Source organism: Blennius ocellaris, assembly GCF_963422515.1.
Source record: "Blennius ocellaris genome assembly, chromosome: 5".
NCBI lineage: Eukaryota > Metazoa > Chordata > Actinopteri > Blenniiformes > Blenniidae > Blennius > Blennius ocellaris.
In genome coordinates, this window is record NC_137654.1 from 10,429,689 (window position 1) to 10,448,037 (window position 18,349).

At 42.5% G+C, this 18,349-nt stretch overlaps 2 protein-coding genes across 2 annotated transcripts in view; one reads left to right on the forward strand and one right to left on the reverse strand.

Annotated features, from left to right (window-relative positions):
* mtor (mechanistic target of rapamycin kinase) overlaps nt 1–18,349 on the forward strand; it is a 95,101-nt gene that overhangs the window by 33,501 nt on the left and 43,251 nt on the right. The window contains exon 29 of the mRNA XM_080496505.1: nt 17,870–17,945. Coding sequence (XP_080352631.1) covers nt 17,870–17,945 — 76 coding nt within the window. The remainder of the gene's footprint in view (nt 1–17,869; nt 17,946–18,349) is intronic.
* Nucleotides 438–3,639, reverse strand: angptl7 (angiopoietin-like 7). Its single transcript, XM_080497218.1, has 5 exons — nt 3,092–3,639; nt 2,073–2,173; nt 1,773–1,967; nt 1,304–1,499; nt 438–1,201 (listed from the first exon to the last, which is right to left on the reverse strand). Exons 1-5 carry the CDS (start codon nt 3,450–3,452, stop codon nt 1,032–1,034), a joined length of 1,023 nt encoding a protein of 340 aa, XP_080353344.1. The 5' UTR covers nt 3,453–3,639; the 3' UTR covers nt 438–1,031.

The window sequence follows — 18,349 nt, forward strand, 5'->3', positions numbered from 1 at the left end:
TCCTAAAATAGAAAGACCCGTCATTCATCACCGTCCAGGGGTCTTCTTTGTTTCTACAGTGGTAGAACCATAAGATTCATGTTCAACTTGATAACTAAAGGAAGATGGCCTGCCCAATAACCGCTGCTGTATTTATGCTCTAAAATATACTTGTTATTGGATTAATGGCTTATGGAGTTCTTTAACTTAGCAGTTTATCTTGAAGGCAGTGTGTGTGTGTGGTCCTCATTCATGCGTTTGGTTTAGGTGCCTCGGGACCTTTGGTCAAGTTGTCAGGGGGCGAATCGAGCGCCAGAGGTCAGCGGCTCGAGGCAAATCCGCAGCCGTTATTGTACATGAAAGAGCAACAGAGCTACGTTTGTTTACAGAGTCGTTCGAGCTTTTTCATCATGCAACTCTGCCAGCTGTGCAGTGATGGAAATGAGTAAGCACACAGCTTCCTTTAAAAAATATTTTTTTTATTTTCTATCACATAAAACAACATAATTACAGAGCTGTACACATTTTACAAATTACACATTTCCAACATGAAGGGATCGGGTTTTACAAAAAGGGGAGAGAAAAAATTGAAAGGAAATACTTTTGGATGGTTCGACCCATCCCAGCAACTCACAAATATCCTCTTTAATGAGTTACTCGCAGCCCTTAATGATTTATAGCTGAACCGATCTGAGAAGAGTCTTGCTTCTGTTAACTAAACATACGACCTAGTGCTTTCAGGACGGCTGAGGGAAGGGATCAAAAGTCCAGTTACCCGAAGGGGACAGTGGTAAAAGAGCATCTATCCAAGCCTTTAAAAAATAAAATATCTTACTGATAAATACACAAACATTAACTACAATATACAATCAAACACGGCAGCAACATTAGCACATTCATCTGACTGAAGTTCTTAACCAGACCATCACGAACAGTAATTGCATTCCTTTCACCGTCGAGGGGAAAGCCACAATTTTGGTTGAACAGGTATTAGTGAGCTCTGTCTGTATTCATGCGTATGATCTTGATCCAGGGGCGCACAGCTGAAGCACTTATGGTTGAAAACCCACGGGCCGGACCTTCATCTCCACTTTCTTCAGGGAGTAGTTGGGCCCGTGCCAGCCGTACCAAGTGATCCCATCTGTGCTCTTTGTGTGCTCGCCGTAGCGGTAAAACACACCATTCAGATTTGAGTCGGTGCAGCAGTTGTACCAATAACCACCTGGGAGGAAATGAGGGGAAAAGAATTAGAGCTGATGTTTAATAGGAGGGAACTATTCCCCTCCATTATCTCCTGCAACGGATTGTTGGGTTTGCGTCGTACCTTTGCGCAGGGAAGCGCAGTGATCCACGCATTTGTCATTGTCCTTGTTGATGGTGCTGAAGTTTGTGTTGTTGTGGTAGCGTAGGGAGTCTCCAGCGTTTCCACTATAGTTGGCGAGGAAGAGCTTGTAGCTGTTGAGCTCATTATTCACAGTGAAAAAGCCGTACTCAGCATAGCGTCTCTGTCCTTCCCAGTCCTGCATTGGAAAACACATATAACATGATTTAGAGTGGGAGAGTGCGAGAAACTGGGAATTTTGGCTCTGAGCAGTGGCTCTAAACGCCTCGAGACGTTAGCTTGATTTATTATTCATTTTCTTACCCTCACTTCTGGTAGTTATAAAGCGGTTCTGCCTGTCTCTATGCTCTCTTACTTCTGGCTCTGAATAGTTTTACGCCTGATTTACGTCTTCTTGCTCTTGAGTGTGCCGACTCAAACCCGCATGAGCGCCATGCGTTCCAACACCCACCTCCAGCTCGATCCTGAGCACACTGGGCTGCCTTGTTAGGCGGAAGATGTGGTCATTGCCCAGCCAGAAGTCTCCACGGATGGATCCAAATCCATTCTTGTACTGCTTCCAGTCTCGCTGGAAGGAGGTCAGGCCGATCTTGCGTCTTTGAATCACAGTCCAGCCACCTCCATTTGTCTCCATATCACAGAAAACCTGCAACAAAAAAGAGTGTCACTCTGTGTGTGTCTGCAATTGGATTTCATAGCAACAACAGGCAGGTGCCAACAAAAACAACACAAGAAAAGATAAGCAACTTACGCTGATTTCAGGTGTGCCCAGAAACTCGTCTTTGGGCAGTTTGTACTCGCCAGATATCTTGTAGTTCTTGGAGTAGAGTGACGCACAGTCATATATGGCATCTGGAGATAAAAAGAAAGCCATTAAGTAATGTTAAAACCACATGTCGATTCTCAAGCCATAAAATACAGCTTTATTGGTCTCTTGAGTGATTTGACAGATGAAAAAGTGACCTTTTTAAATTCCCACCAAATGCAAAAGGGATCTAAACGGGACAATTGAGACGACGTGTTCCAGGTTTTTCTACCCTCACAGTATGGCGAGGCCATTAATGGGTTCATGAGATCACTACGGAACAATGAGCCTCGACACTTGATGAGATATGGAAACCTTCCGCTCTTTCTAATCTCTCCTTGCCTTCCTGTTCTAATTCAGTAAAATACGGGGCTGTGTGTTATCTGTCCCAGTGTCATAAAAGACCCACACAGTGCAGGTTTTGAAATCATGAGCGTGATGGCTGGTTAACCACTTTGACAGAGCCAGCGATGACCGACAAATTTAACAGATGGTACTCCAAAGTAATACTATTTACTTTTTTCTTTCACACAACTGAAAGAGCAGCATTTAAAAGTAAAATTATTTTAGTAGTCAAATGTATAATTGTGCCCCTAAACTGTTCAAGTTTTGAGATTCCAGATGAAGTTATGACTGTAGGTTTATTAACCTTGATCTTTTGATGGATCCCTATGAAATAGCTCAGTCGTGATGTGAAAACAGACAAATTCAAAGGTTATGGACTTTATCTAAAGACCCAGGTGTTAACAGCAGGGGTGGGCATTTTCACAGCAGCTGCTCACCAGGCAAGAAAAAAGTATTAGCCAGGTCAAAAAGTGCAATATATTCACTGATGGGTAATATTTACAACATGTGACCTATTTTCAGACTCTCTCCGGTTAAATAAACACATCTTAAAAGCGACTACATCTGCATATAATAACCTATTGTGCTCCGTTAGCTTGTGGTGACGTGCTGACGCTCACCTGATGAGGTCTGCGTGGCGGACTGGAGGGTCTGCAGCTGCATGATCTCCACGCGGTTGTTGATCTCGGAGTACTTGCTCTCTGCCTCGGTGACCCGGGCTTCCTGCTGCCGGTTCTGCTGGTCCAGCTCCATTATTTGCCTGACGACGTTCATCAAGTCGCTCTCCTGCTTGCGGGTCAGCTCCTCGAGGATGCTGGTCAGGTTGGCCACTTGAACTTTGAGGGAGCGCACCTCGTCGCAGCACTGCGCTTTGGGGGGCTTCGGGGGTGCCAGTCTCTTCCTGGGATTCTGGGCCCACGTCTGTGAACAGAACATCAGCACGACCCCCAGAACCACCACGCTCAGGTGTACTCTTGACATTTTTTTTTTTTTTCTTTTTTAAAAGATCTTCACAAAATTTCTTGTGGTTCGAAGGCAGTCAGAGATGGTTTTCTCTGTAAATAAAAAAAAGAAGAAGAAGTGCAGCGTTGACCAGTGGAGTCGGATCTCTCCTTTGACCAGCAGCTCAGCAGGGCTCTGTCCTTTTTCCCTCTGTTGAAGCCCTCCTCTGTGTGAGCATCTTAAATATTGTGCTGTATGTGGGTCCACCCCCTGCTTCCCGGTACGCATCAGTCACCGTGCTGACCCTCTCCAACCTTCTGGGGTGGAGGACCTCTTCCAGCCCTCCCCCTTGCCCCGCACCGTCTCCCCCCCCCCCCCTCCTCCCCAGCTCCCCACCCCTTCCCACCCGCCTTCCTCCTACCTCATCGCACTTTCACTCACGCAGGACAATCGTTGCCCACGTTCCTGCTCGGTTTGTCAGGTGTTGATGGTTTCTGGGCAGTGATGTGTTGTTGCCTCTGCCTGGAAGAACAACAATAGACAAAGCAAAAAGCTTCTGCCTGAACCTGCTGCACCCACGCTATGTTTAACTCTTTCTTCTAACTATTTAAACTCGCTTTGTGTGACTAAACACACTCGCGGGTAAAGCATTTGAATGCAGGTTTGATGCTTCTGAACAGCTGCAGGTAATTTCCCTCTGTGCTTCACACTTTTTAATCAGTGGGTTAATAACAGATTTGACCGTGTCCTTGGGGCTGACCATTTCATCAGTGAATTTGGTTCAAACAAGCTTAGATATGTGTGAAGTCACTAAGTACTCTTAATTGTAGGTTAAGTGCACTGCTTGTGCTCACTTTTTTTTTTTTTTGTGGCATATGTTGGAAGAGGACATGTTTTCAGCATCGGATTTCAAAGAGAATGTTGGTGCACTGAAAACCTCCAGGATAAACTTAGACCGAAACTACAGGCTGCATGCAGACGTGTCTCGATGTGTAAACCTGAACTTCTCGCCAAAATCCATTGTGTCGTCTGAATGGGGTCCCATTACCCACAGAGAAACGAGTGAAAGGGTGTGCGTGTGGTGTTTACGAGGAGCGGAAACAAGTGTTTAGTGACACAGGAAAAAAAAGTAATTTTAGGATGGTGGATTGGGAAGAATCAAAACCATTCTCTCCCACCGCTTCCTGTTTATTTGGCTATTACTGTTTAAGAGATTACAGAGCATGCATTCAGCCTGAGACACCAAGTCTACGTTGAGAGAGTGATCAGTAGCTCATAAGATGGTCAAATTAACAGATTTTTCTTATACGCCACACAGATGTGCAAGGGGGGGAAAAAAAATATAGCTGGAAGCAAACACTGAGGCACTCCTTGCAGCCGGGAATCTGAGCCAAGTTTTTAACACCTGCGTTTGCAGCCCCTGGGCCAGCCAGCGCTGCCCGGTGGGTCCAATCACCGGGTGCACGCCGCCACTGGAAACGGTGTGTTTGCGCGGTTTAATGACAGCGTTGTGCAAAATTCCTGCTTCTGGCTTGTCTTCTCTTTTAAAGATTTTTTTTTTTTTTCCCCCAACATGCCAATCAGTTGGATGGAGGTCAAAATAATACCTTTGCAAACACCGGGGAGGCTTTCTCGACGCTCTCGTCTGTGGAATTTCCATCTCACCCCAACTTCCCCGAGTCGCTGGCAGCCTAAAAGAGACGTGATCGGGGTGTCGGATAAAGGCCAGACTCGCAGGGCGCCGGAGTATGCCTGAGTGCAGTCCGAAAAAATATACAGTGCACGTCGTCTGTGTGTGAATGCTGCAATGCCGAAAGTTGTGGCAGGACCAGGACATTCCTCTCAGCTTCTATTGAACTTTATAGTCTTTTCCTCCCTGGGTTCACTGGAGTGAGGTGTCTGGGACACATGGAGGTGGATTCTGTGTGTTTACAGATGATAAATAACACTGACAACATATAGTAAGGTAGATAGCAGCATTTAACAACCATGTCATACTCTGTTGTTCTTTATAGATCTATATTTTTTTGCATTAAAGATACCCTGTGGGGTATTTCAGCACTTGGAGCACTAATAGGACAATATTTTAATGGGGCTGGGAGTATCTGCCTCTCTGTGATAGATATTTAGAGTACTGTTGACCGTAAACAATTATAACTTCATTTAAAGACAATACAAAATCACTGGATTGTCTTACTTTCTTATACTATTAAGACACCCAGTGCTCCCACTGCATTTAGCTTCCATCCATCTTCTATATTGCTTTATTCTACCTATTCCCACGGAGGGCTTGAGCGAGTCACCTGGCTGTGGTTGATGAGAGATTACACTAGCCAACTAAACTTATTATACTTTATTAATCCCCTCAGTGAAATTCCTTTTTTCACATTTACCCATCCTGTTTCTGGGATGCAGTGGGCAGCCACATGTTAAGGCACGCCGGGGTGGGGGCGATAGGGGTCAAAGGTCTTGCTCAGGGACCCACAGTGGTGACCTGTCCACTGTGTGACTTGAACCTGCGAACTTTTGATCCCAAGTTTGCTTCTTCAACCTCGAGGCCACCATTGCTCAACCCTGGATGGGTCACCAGGCCTTCGCAAAACAGACAGCGAGACAATCAAACACAGCGGAACTGTCAATTTTAGACTCAAAAAAATAAGCTTTAAATATGTTTTCAACTGTGAATGCTGGTGAAAACACATGTGCAAACTTGGCACGAAATGCCGAAGACCTTAACTTGAGTGAGGTTTTTTTATTGAGCCATATTAGCTCTAACTATAGAAGCAAAAACATAGACTTCATGTCCATTGATACAATACTGGAACTGTGTGTTCTAAAAGGAACTTATGGCGTTCTATCACTACGAGTACTTTTTGTGGTTAGTGTAGAAACTGGGCACTTGCATGTGCATGACATAATAATGAACCGTCTCATCACCACCAACTATTCTCGAGGTTATATAAAACTACGTAATGCCTGGAAACTTATAGCAGTAATGAGCAGTGCAGGTATAATTGATGGAACATTGCAAACGTCGAGCAAAAACCAAGTTTGACACTTCTGTTGCTGATGTGCTGCAACATTACACAATCTCGCACCATCAGCTTTGGCCCGGCGTTTTGAGAAAGCTCAGTGTCCCTCCTGCGAGATGTTTGGCAACTCGTCCTCGCAGGATAATGCAACAGTTCATCCCGTCCTGCTCATCATCAGCCGTGTATCATGGGAGCCGTGGTCTGGAGCGCAAATAAACAGATTTCTTTCTTCAGATTCCAACATGTGGCGTTTGGATGTGCCACAGCGTTGACACAAGATATGTGAACGCTTCCTTTTCTCTGCTGTTGCGTTCCCATGTTGCTGGCCAGCTTTTTAGGAATCGTCCTAGCTTTGCGATGTCCTTCTTACTCATTCCATGTCTTGACACGTGCTTGTGGTTTCTTCCACATATTTTTTAATTGAGCCACATCGACAGTAATAAATCAGTGCTCTAACTATATTGAGTTAATGATAGGCTGCTTTCATGTTCAATTCCCTGCAAGCTTTGCATTGTCTGACATAGTTTGATTATTTCAGAGATAATTATTACATGAATAGTTTATTTCTTCCACTTGTCAAAACGAACTCGAACAACTTAAGAGAAATATGAATCTATTAGGGTTGTTTTTTTTGCATGAAACCACAAAATAATTAGACGATTATATAATTGATGTCTGGAGGTCTGAACTATGTTTTCCTGGAAGTTCAGTTGTAGCTTACTGTAATGTTTACAGATGGGGATTTTCCACAGGGAAATGAGTAGAGATTTTTTTCATCCTTAAATCTAATTATTGTTTGGATGCAATGTTTAATACTTTAGCGTTCCATTTTCATCCATTTCCATTACATTTCTGGTGTATTACTCGTTACGCTCATTCCTAAAAAAAATTGGTATATTTAGATCGGTTTCATGATTGCTAAGAACTGTGGAATTGAATGCATTATTAGATAACGTATACATTTTTAATGGATGTCTGTTGCGAAATACTTTTCTGATTGAAAATTTCTCTCCCTAAAAGTGTTAACAACCAGTTTTAACCTTCTGACTTTCCTTTTAAGTGAATAAGACAAGACTTAAGCTCTGTTCACATGACATTTTCAGATGAAAATCCAACATTTTCGTTGTATTTATGGGTGTCACAGCAGTGCTCTGAGCCACTGTAAATTAAATATTTTGGAAAACATGCATGCGTGTATGGTTTCATTACAAAAACAAACAACACCCACTAGTGGCCCAACATGAAAACTACATGGTTTCCAGCGTTTCCCACATCAGTCACCTTGATTACGCAAGGCCTTTTTTTTTGCTTTTTACAATCTTGCCCTTAATAGTAGGTTAATAGTAGCTGGTTAATTAGACATTTTCAACTGTCTAATACACATCTAAAGGGACATTTTTAATGGCATTAGCAGGATAAATCAAATGGCAGCAACTGCATTGGCACACAGTTTTTTTTGTTTGTTTTTTTACTCATCTAGTTTACATTTCGGACTTATCTGCCAACACTGAACAAATTGTCCTGGTGCTGCATTCAAAGTGTTTTTATCATTTAGAATCTAGCTCTTGTCTTTAATATGTTTTGTTTTAATTGCAGTCAGACAGTTCACAAACATTCCTGTGACCTCCGTATAAAGCTTACCCTGAAGTCATTGATGTGCGTCAGTGTCTTTTGGAAAAGCGAGGATAGTTTGCCCTCCTGGATATTCTCATTGCGCTAACGACTTTATGAGTCACATCTCACTCTCGGGCTTCCCAGAGGCATCACTTTCCTTTGGCCCTGGACTTCGTCATTCAGTGCCGCTATGCGAGACTCCTGCTGGATGTTGTTTAATACCTTTAGCATCATGCTGTTTTCCCCCTCAAACAGCTTCCTCAAACACCATTTACCCAATAACTATTCCTCACAAGTGTCTGGGTAAAGAATGCAGGGCTCCTCTTGACATTAGAGGTATTTGCGAAACTTTAACTAAAGCGCCCTTCTTTATACGACTTCCTCGGGAAGCCCACAGGTTTTCATTGAGCTGTTTTTTTCCCGTTGTCTTTAAAGTCAAATTGGACGCCCCGCTGTCCTAATTGTAGTAGTCATTCACCTTCTTTTTTTTTTTTTTAAGTGAGAGCTGGCAAAATATTGTCCTAATGTTTCTTTGTGTCCCCGAGTCCTCTGGAAAAATGTTTTATCATCACTCAGTGACCACCGGGCACAAGCTGTCAGCAGAGCACTCATGGGTTCAATTAGAGGTAAGACAGGAGATGAAAACAGGAGCCAATAAATTCCTGAGTGTCTATCTTCAATCTGTGAATTGCGTAATCTTCATCAACAGTAACATCGTCTTCCTGTCTTGCACTTTTTGAAAGTCGGATTGGCTCGTTTGAAGGTGCAATATTTCTTTGCTTACCTTTAGAAACATAAATGTGGCATCATCATAGCGTCGTAATGGTCGTGATTAGAATGATTCACTAATGGTAGTGAATAAAAGTAAGACCTTCAGTAAGGCTGAGCCCATTACTGTTGACAGCAGTTGTAATGGAATTGACAGAGTACTACATTACTTCTCGTTATATAACAATTTATTATTATTCAGTTCCCTTTTGAGGATCGATTCTTGATCCAGTCTTGGACTCATTTACTGGCGTCTCAACTGGTATTGCAAAACCTTTAGAAGAGCTGCAGATTCACTCTGACTCACCTATTGGACTAATACGAGCAACTGAGTCACTCCGACACAAGTACTGGACTATTATTTACTTAGGTGATCTGGTTTCACTTCGCAGATGATTTGAATATCAAGAAAACACAAACTGGAATAACCATTTATTGAGTGGCTGCCTTCAATGCTCCATTTAAAGCTAATGAGCGTTTATTAATTTTCTGATGTTGATATGAAAGGTTATGGAAATTTCAAACATTCTTACCTTTGTCTTTAAGTGAAAACACATTGTTTTTGTGTTTTCGTTTCAGAAAGGTTTTTGCATTGAAACAGCAATGTTTTGAAAATGATTACTGAAAATCAGCACAATAGTTTGACTTTCAAAATGTTTTAAAGTATTAACTTCATGGCAGTAAGACAAAGCTATAAGAATAATTATTGAATGAATATCGCCTCCAAATTAGAGTGCATAAGATTTGGTGAGAATATTGCAACCTGCTCAAAACTGCCCATTTAAAGTTAATTCACAACCCTTTTACCATTATTTCTGTACCATGCAGACAAACCTCTCTAAAAAATGGTGTTTGTCACTGGAGACATGGCAGCACGAGGGTAACTGACCTGTGTCGTAGGTATTCAAAGATCATTTGGAGTCACGCACAGAATTGCTGTTGCGTGCGATCGTACACAACTAAAACATTTAAGAAAATCTTTACCACATCCTACTAAAACCTCCAAACTGGACCTTGACACTCGGGAATCAAAGGCAACCAGCTGAGTTTCCATGGATTTGAAATTCAAAATATCACACGCAACAACCTGCAGCTCGATCACCCGGTCACGTATAGGCGTAAAATAAGCTGTTCCATATTCCCCATAATGAGGGACACCGTATGCACCGGGGTGTCCTCCGGCTCTGAGACTGACAGCCTTCAATGCGCTGGCAGGACCATCAAGAGGTCCAGTGGCTTAAGCTGGTGATGGCTACCAGGTGGTGTTTTGTTGTCGCACAGCGGATGCGGGCCAGGCCCTGGCTGTCTGCACACCAGTCTGCAAACCAGTAGCTGGAACAAACAGGACTGGAGGGGAAAAAGATGGATTAGGCCCTGTCCTCTCAGAGTGGCTCCCCCTGCTTTGTGTAAGCACACTTGGGCATGTGGCAAAGCTTCAGAGAGAGATTTCGTGACACCGTGATGTTCAACAGTCGGGTCATGAGACTGAAAACACGAACCACTTGTGCTGAAAATTCCAGATTTAATTTAAGTTTTATTACGGGTATGTGGGTGATTGCAGGCATTTAAATAATGAATGTGTAACAGCCCCAACATTAATGAACTATTGACGTAAAACTATACAAACTGTAAACCACTTCCATCGCTATCCACTTGCAGTTTCAATTGGAACTCTTAATTACAAGTCCAAGAATATACATTCTGCTATTACACTTTGGCTCTTTGAATAACAGATGTTTGTTGTTTGTGACTTTTCTAATCCTTTTGTTTGAATGAGATCATGTCTTTCCATTGTTTAGGAAGAAAATCAATTGCAGTGTGAGTCAATTTCAATTGGACAAAGTGAAATGAATCCATCAAAAATAAATAAATAAATAAATAAATAAAAAAACAACCCTGGCATCTCTTATTGGAAATTTCTAATAGATAATTTAGCCAAATGTGGTCAATATGTTGCCTGTGGAAACCTGAGTCCCCTCAGTAACTTTGTGTACAAATCTCTGTGTCCACATAGCAACAGCAGCATTCCAATGAGGTAACTGTCAGGGGCTTTTTTTTTCCTCCTCGGGCCACGGGAGACACTTTGTTCTGTTGGCCCCTTGACCTGAAGGTGAGGGACCCGGGAGACACATTCTGCAGCAGCGTCCCAGTATGGTGATCGTGTGATGTAAACACGGGCAGGAATGGTTTCTCCGGCTGACATCTCAATGGCCCCCTAACACGCCTAACTGGCTTGAGGAAAAAGAAAAACATAAAAATGTCATGTAATGGTATGCAGAGCTGGTTTTTCTATGAATGCAATGCAGACAGAGGCATTTCTGTACTTTCTGCATTGTGTCTGGTCTTTTCCTCTGGTCTTTCCATTTTAAAGCGGCCCGGCTTCACAGTCTGCCTTTATCCTGTGCGTGGCGCTGAATGTGATCGTTTTGAAAAATAAAATCTGTGTCGCGGTTTATGGACACTAGGTCTTTCCGTATACTGATGAAACCGCTGAAATAAGAAACAAGCGCTGTTTTGTTTTGACGTTTGTCGAGCAACAAGAGACAATGGGCCAGTCAAATGAGTTCAGCCGTCCTCCAGCAAAACAGATCCCAGGACAATCTGGAAGGAAGCTGGTGGCTGAGGTAATCACTTCCTGTGCCTCCTTGTTCATGATCCACTGCCGTCTCATGACAGACACAAGAATGAAAAGATGTTTGATTAATACACCATGTTCCCAATGACTTCCATAGAAAATGCACTCCTGCTTCACATGATGATTTATGTTGCACTTATGTATTACAAGTGTTAAATTTGGTTCTCATTTCAGATGCTTTGGACAGACTCTTGAATTTCCCCAGACTTTTTTTTCCCCACTTTGCTTTAAAGGAATTGTACAAATAAACACACCATACCTAGTCTTCGTTCACCTCCGATTCACATGTCAACAGTCAGTAGTACCGTATCATTTTCTTTCAAAGCCCAGTTGTGCTGCTGAGAAAATATACAGCTGGAAAAATAAGACTTTTTTCAACCCATTAATGTCAATCATTTTCCTAATGCCCATGACCAATGTTTGAATGTGATTGTTGGTGCTACTTTTCTGGGAAGAGAAGGGAAAGCAAGAGTCAGTCCATGTTCCTGTAGTCATTGGGATGCAACCAATGACAAAGTGTCTGATACAGGGGTTTCCACAGCAAGTCACTGAACTCTTATTGTATATTTGTTTGTAATCCTGATGTTATATCTCTCACAAGCAGGATTCAAACCCACGTTCCCCATACCTGATGTCAGGACATAAAATGATGTGCCACCTGAGGATACTCTGGTGTTATAGCCATTTCACCTCTACACAATATGTTGGATAGATTATACTGTGGGAATACCTACTGATATTAGCATCTAACAAGCTCGCTAACCTGCAGTGAGCTCTCCAGTCCTGTCGTAGTACTGAAGCCTACTATATACTTGTTTATACTTCTACTTAACCTTCGCACAGCCTCTGCGCCAAACCTCCAACAGCCTCCTATTTACACATTCGGCACGACACAGAATGCGAGAGGCAGGACGCAGACCACGGGGACTGTGATTGGTCAACTCTACTACGTCATGGAGCATGTTGAGTAACGCCACATGTGATCCAGATGATCATATAGTGAATGAACTCTCATGGGAGAGGCAATATTGAATTCAAGTGCGAACGGCACACATCGCTCAGGGGCAGGGCAAAAACTTCTAGTTGTGGTGCCGTCTTCACGACGGAACCATTTACACCCCTACAGTGATGGCGGTGAACTTCTTCGCAGCATGTACAATGTCGACGCAGGACTTTCAGCTGTGAAGGGACTGTGTCGTCACTACAAACTGCTGTATGTACTGTAAACACAGTAGTATACTGAGGCCTTCAGTTGCCCTTGCATCTCGCCTGTACTCGTGTGTTCAACAAGAGTCTTGGAATAACTGATAAATACAGCAATTGAGACATTAATGACTAAAGCAAATGACAATTTTGAGCAAATGGAAATGTATTTATGAGGAAATACTTATCGATACTTATGCTGAGCGTCGACACAAAACAATTTTTCTTTCTCTGTGCTCTTGAATTTTGAACACAAAATACGATGCCCCGTTTATAATCTGTTTATTGTCGTCTGTATTTTATAGCTCAAGTTCTTTGTCTTTATGGATGTTTTCTTTGAATGTTCATTCAAGAATGTTCTTTCAACTCTCCTCCCAGCCATTCACTCCTGACGTAGCATCTCAAATTGCGTGACATATTTTCTTGAAACCATTAGCTCATCTTGGCTGACCATGCCCTCGAAAAGGTCTCCGACTGGAAGACGTTTGTCTGGAAGCCAGTGGTCCGTTCATGCAGTGTCATAATCTGTTGTGTTGGAGGACAAGTCCTGCGCAGTGGAAAGAACTCCCCCATGGTGCAAGAGCGCGCAGTCCTTTCTGCCCGTTGATTGCATTCTGGCTGCCCTGCAAATGAACACTACTTTTGCCGCATAGGCCAGAGAGTTGTCAGACATTGTCTGTTTTCCATTCCACATGTAGAAGAAGTTGTTGTCTTGGCTCTCCTATGCCACATGTAAGTACGTAGTAAAAGTTTACTTCCATCTCTTTAGCAACTTTCAGCCGAGCCGGAACGTCATCAAATAATCTGACAATGCACAGGAAGCAGCTCGCTGCTACTTTCATACTAATTTCAACAACCTTGACCAAGCGGATCAAGGATTATGGAGTCTGCTCACGAGTGTTGTGTGAATAATTGTATAATCATAGCCGATGTAGCATGACTAAGTTTGTTGGATCCAACGAATTTTTGTGGCTTACTTGAAAACCACAGGTTCCTCTACCTGGTTTGTGTCGTGAATTGGCGGATAACTCTTCTACATCTGTGGGCCATGAGTCAATCCTTTGCTAAGTAGTGTCTTGAAAGTCATTCCCATTTTGTTATTCATCATTGAGGAAGCGAGTCAGTAGTTGGCAGGCAAAGGACCCCCAAAAAAATCAGTTAGGCTCAAATGGATATCTTCCTAATTCAATTAGATCAGGTCTTGTACTGAAGCCCAATTTATTTCTCTCAGGATCACATACTTATTAACCTCTGGGAAGGGAAATATCTGCAATTTCCTCAGAGATTCTACTCTACCTTAATCAAAAGCCGAAACTCATTTTAGAGTCAATGGAGGTTGGTGGTTTTTTTTTCTCTATCTGTCCTGTGATTAGTTGTCGTTTGTGATCAAGACTTGTACATTTTGAAGAAAAGCCTTTCTCTACTTCCTCATGGTCTATCATAACCCATTCATATCCCAAATGCGCATGAGATTCCAAGTACAAACAGTTTGTACTTAGTCCCTTAATTAGTTATTTGTATAATATTTGGCTGTAACATGAAAGCCAAGTGTTGCATTTCTTATATATTCATTGTATAATGCACATTTGTGTGCTGCTGCCTGTCACTACTAATGCAAAAAATCTTTTGCACTTTCCTGTTTAGGCTCATATGAACGCTCTATTACTGTACTTTTGAAGTAATAAGAAAAGCACAACAACATTTTCTTAAGAACTATCAACCGGCCACTTCCTTCTGCTTCAACCACACTTCATTTAAATTCTAATGAATTCATTTGTGCTCAGATGTCCGCATGTGTATTCATCCATCTATTGGTCCATCCAGCCATCTTCCACATCCATGTTATCCTGAATAATATCATACGGCTGGCACGTTTCCCAGCAAACTCCTCTCAGAGGGCAGAGTAAACCCGGGACGTGGCCCCGGTCCAACACATGGCTAGCAGACAACTGCACCAACACAAGCTCACGTTTACAATCGGTTCAGGCACCAATTTACCTAACAAGCTGAAGGAAGTTCGTGAACTCACATGCCCTCCACAGGTACAGGGGAAACATCCAAACTCTAGACTAACGGGTACCAGGAGGTTCAAACCAATTGTAGGTTCTGTTATGAGTCTCAGGTGCAAAGCGGGTTGCCAAAAGTACTTTTGCCCTCACAATAATGTGTTGTTGACTAAAATAGCAAAAAACCTTTGTGTTGTGGCTGCAGCTGCCTTGTCACCATCCCAAAAATCCAGTTGACAATTTTGAAAAGTGACTGAAATAATAGTGCGGGGCATTAAAGGGATAATGAGTAAGCTGAACAGTAATACTGTTTAGTCTGTAGCTATGGCCAGGTTGCAAACCTATTTAGTTTTATTTCAACCTGTCTTTTGCCTTATAGAAAGAGCTCTTAAATTATAAGGCATCATTAACCATCTTTCCTTCTAAGCTTGTGTGGAAATCTAACATCATTCAAAGATTCAAATTCAATTAAGAGAAGAGTGGGGATGCGGGGCAGATTGCCTTAATTTCACGGCGAGTTGTAATAAACACTGACAGGTTTACAGTGTAGAACCTCCAGCTCTTTTTGGTGACTTTTCCATGCCTCACTGGGGAGAATCACAAGAAAGTTTGAAAGTGATACTTGTGGCGAAGGCACAAGAGAGAGGCTCGACGGCTATCTCGGTACGTTCTCCGTTTGCTAATAAGTTTATTCTGGAGGAGAACCTCACATGGATCTGGCGTCATCTGGATATATTTAGACTGCCTGGACTTGGCGCTGGCCACCAGATGGCTGGAGCTGAGGGACAATGAATCCTCCTGGGTCTACAGGAGAGAAAGCTCTTACTCTGATTTGTCTTCTCTGATAAAACCCAACATCTGGGCAGTCTTAGCGGACTTGAGCGGCTTGTGTGTGGCAGGGCACAGGGGCCTGACAGTTCACTGCTTATTTGCTGTTTGAGAGTTGATTATTTGAAAACATAAAGGAATATTTGGTGGTTCATTTTAACTGATCGAGTACACACAACATTGACGTGTGAGATAATCACTGAGATTCGGAACACTGGGTGGTAGTTGTGTTTATCTGAAACTGTGGGATCGCTGTTGAACTGGCTCCTGGAACCTTCATGCCACTCTTATCGGGTTCCATGAGAGTTGCAGAGGATTGCTGGTTTGTTGAAACAAGCTCATTTTCGCAAGTTATGCAATCACGCTCTGTCTAGTCTGATTTCCATGAGATTGTGAGGTATTGCAGCCTCTGTCGTCTGTTTACACCAGCAGCTTTTGAGAAATCACTTCAAACACCATTTTGCGTGAAAGAGCAATAATTAATTGTTCTTCCAGACCAAGGAGAATGCAATCTGTTTTGACATGGTTTGACTGGTGATCGAGCTTGAAGTTCACTTCAGGGGATGTTTGTTGTCGCCGTAACAAAATCTTTGTTAAAGTCTGGTTTAGTGAAAATCACCAGAATGACCATAAGCTAGTACTTTTAATTGTTCAACATAAATAAATATAAAATACGCTGTGTGGCGTGAACATACAGATCCTCTGATTTCATTCACTTCACCTTCATGAACTAACCTGAAAGCGTCCAAAATCCTTTTTATGTGTTTGATTCTTTGGTTGGTGCATAAAGGCAACCAACTAAATCACGTGTCAAACACATTTCAGTTCAGGGGCCACATACAGCTTAGTTTCAATTTGAGTGACTCAGACCGGTAAAGAAGTGCAATAATAATTAGTAAATGTAAACTTTACTTAGTTTGTAAGTTTAAATGAAACTTTCTGGTGCAAAATACAGTAAAATGTCCAAAAAACCCTGTCCTATAGCTCCTGCATTATGCACATTTTAAAAACTCACCCTGACGGCATGGCTTTGAGGCTAATGCTACATGTTAGCCAGCTTTACCGGCAGCGTCACCGATATCTCAGCCGGGTCTGTTTTGTCCTCTACTCTTCAGAAATTTGTTAAAACATGTTTTCTTTTAAAATGTTTACTATTTGGTTTAGGCGAGCTGAATTGGATCCTCTTGCCGGCCTCAATAATGTTGGTCCTGATCCTCATAATCATTCCTACATATGTTTCCATAGATAACAATACTTTTATGTGTTTATCTATATTGGAATTACTTTTGCGCTTTTGTACAGTTAGATTCCAGACACGTTTTTCCAAGGGATTGCTTTTAAATGTGGCTAATCTTTGGCCGGAGTATCAAGAGTATACATTTTTTATATGATCAAAGCAGAAAGCTCCTGCTTTTTTAATACTTTTACATTTTGCATACTGGGTTGTATGGTTTTGTATATGCAGTGTTGTAAATAGTTGTGGATTTCACTGCAACTTGTGATTTTTGAAACAGCCGCCACCTTCCCCAGGTCACCGTTGTGAAAGATTTCTGCCTTATCGAAAAGGGTCCACCTTACGTAACGTAAAATAGTTTTGTATTTGCATCAGACTCAAGTCAGTAGGCACTTTTTGTCTTCTGCTTTCAACTCTGAAGACGACAGCTCCCGTTGTGACTTTTTGTTTTATTACACATCATCATGCTGGTCTGGAGCAGCAGCTCCCCGAGCAGCCTGGCCGCTCGCTGTGCTCTTTCATCACATTTTTGCCCTCTTGCCCTCTTGTCAGACCAGGAGTCTGACATACATCTTCAAATATCCTTCATCAACTCTCGTCGCCTACTGTCCTGAGCAACTCCAATGCATACCAGTGCACTTCAAGCGCCACATTTTATAGATGTGTTGGCCATGGCTGCACACAGGTTTCGCAGTTGAGGAAATATAATAGACTGGTGGTTGATGCGAGTGTTTCCAGATGGTGGTGGCTGGGCGGGTGAATGGAGGGTGCACAAACGGGAATTGCGGTCTCTTGACAGATAGATGCATCGATGGTCCAAAAACCGTGACAAACTCCTGTTGGTGCATTGAGTTCTCACAATAAACACCTCTGCCTGAAAATGTATCGGGGCAGGTTTTTCAGTTGGCTGGTTATTGTGTAAGTGCTTTGTGGTTGTGTGAATTACCTTTTTTTTTTTCCATGATTGTGATTTTACAGCACAATACTCCTTGTTAGCACTGTTTTGTAGGTGGTAAAGATCATGAGTCTTTCGCTGGTGCCTTAATGCACAGTAGTGCCTCGGTATGTTCCCGGTGGCGAATTTGGCTGTTGGCTAATACAAAGATTTTCTTGTTGTTTTGTTCTATGTTTTGCAGCATCAACAATAAACTTCAACAGCCAGAAGCAGCATCTGGGGTGCTGGAGTACGCCATGAAACATTTTGGGGAACTGGTGAGTGTTTCAGTCTTCATTCCTAACCAAATGAAGAATAATCATGTATTAAGGAGGCTCCATGCTAAGATGTAAGGCCTACTACCCTCGTTGAACATTGAGTGGCAGTGTTGAGTCCCTTGCGTGTCTGTCCTTTGTCTGGTTTTGCAAATTTTGTAGGAAATTGCAAAATTCCAGATCATTGGCTACATTGTTCTATTTGATAAAAGGTGTATATTTGCCCATCCTATAGATTACATGATGTGGAGTCGCCAAAAGCTCCAGCCACCAGTGAATTACCTATTCCATCCGCAATTACTCAAGTGACTCGATGTACTACCTTGTGGTGCAAACTTGTAATGCAATACAGGCTGGTTTGAAAACTGAGACAAACCTTAGAGATCTTATTCTCACTTTTCTTTCGT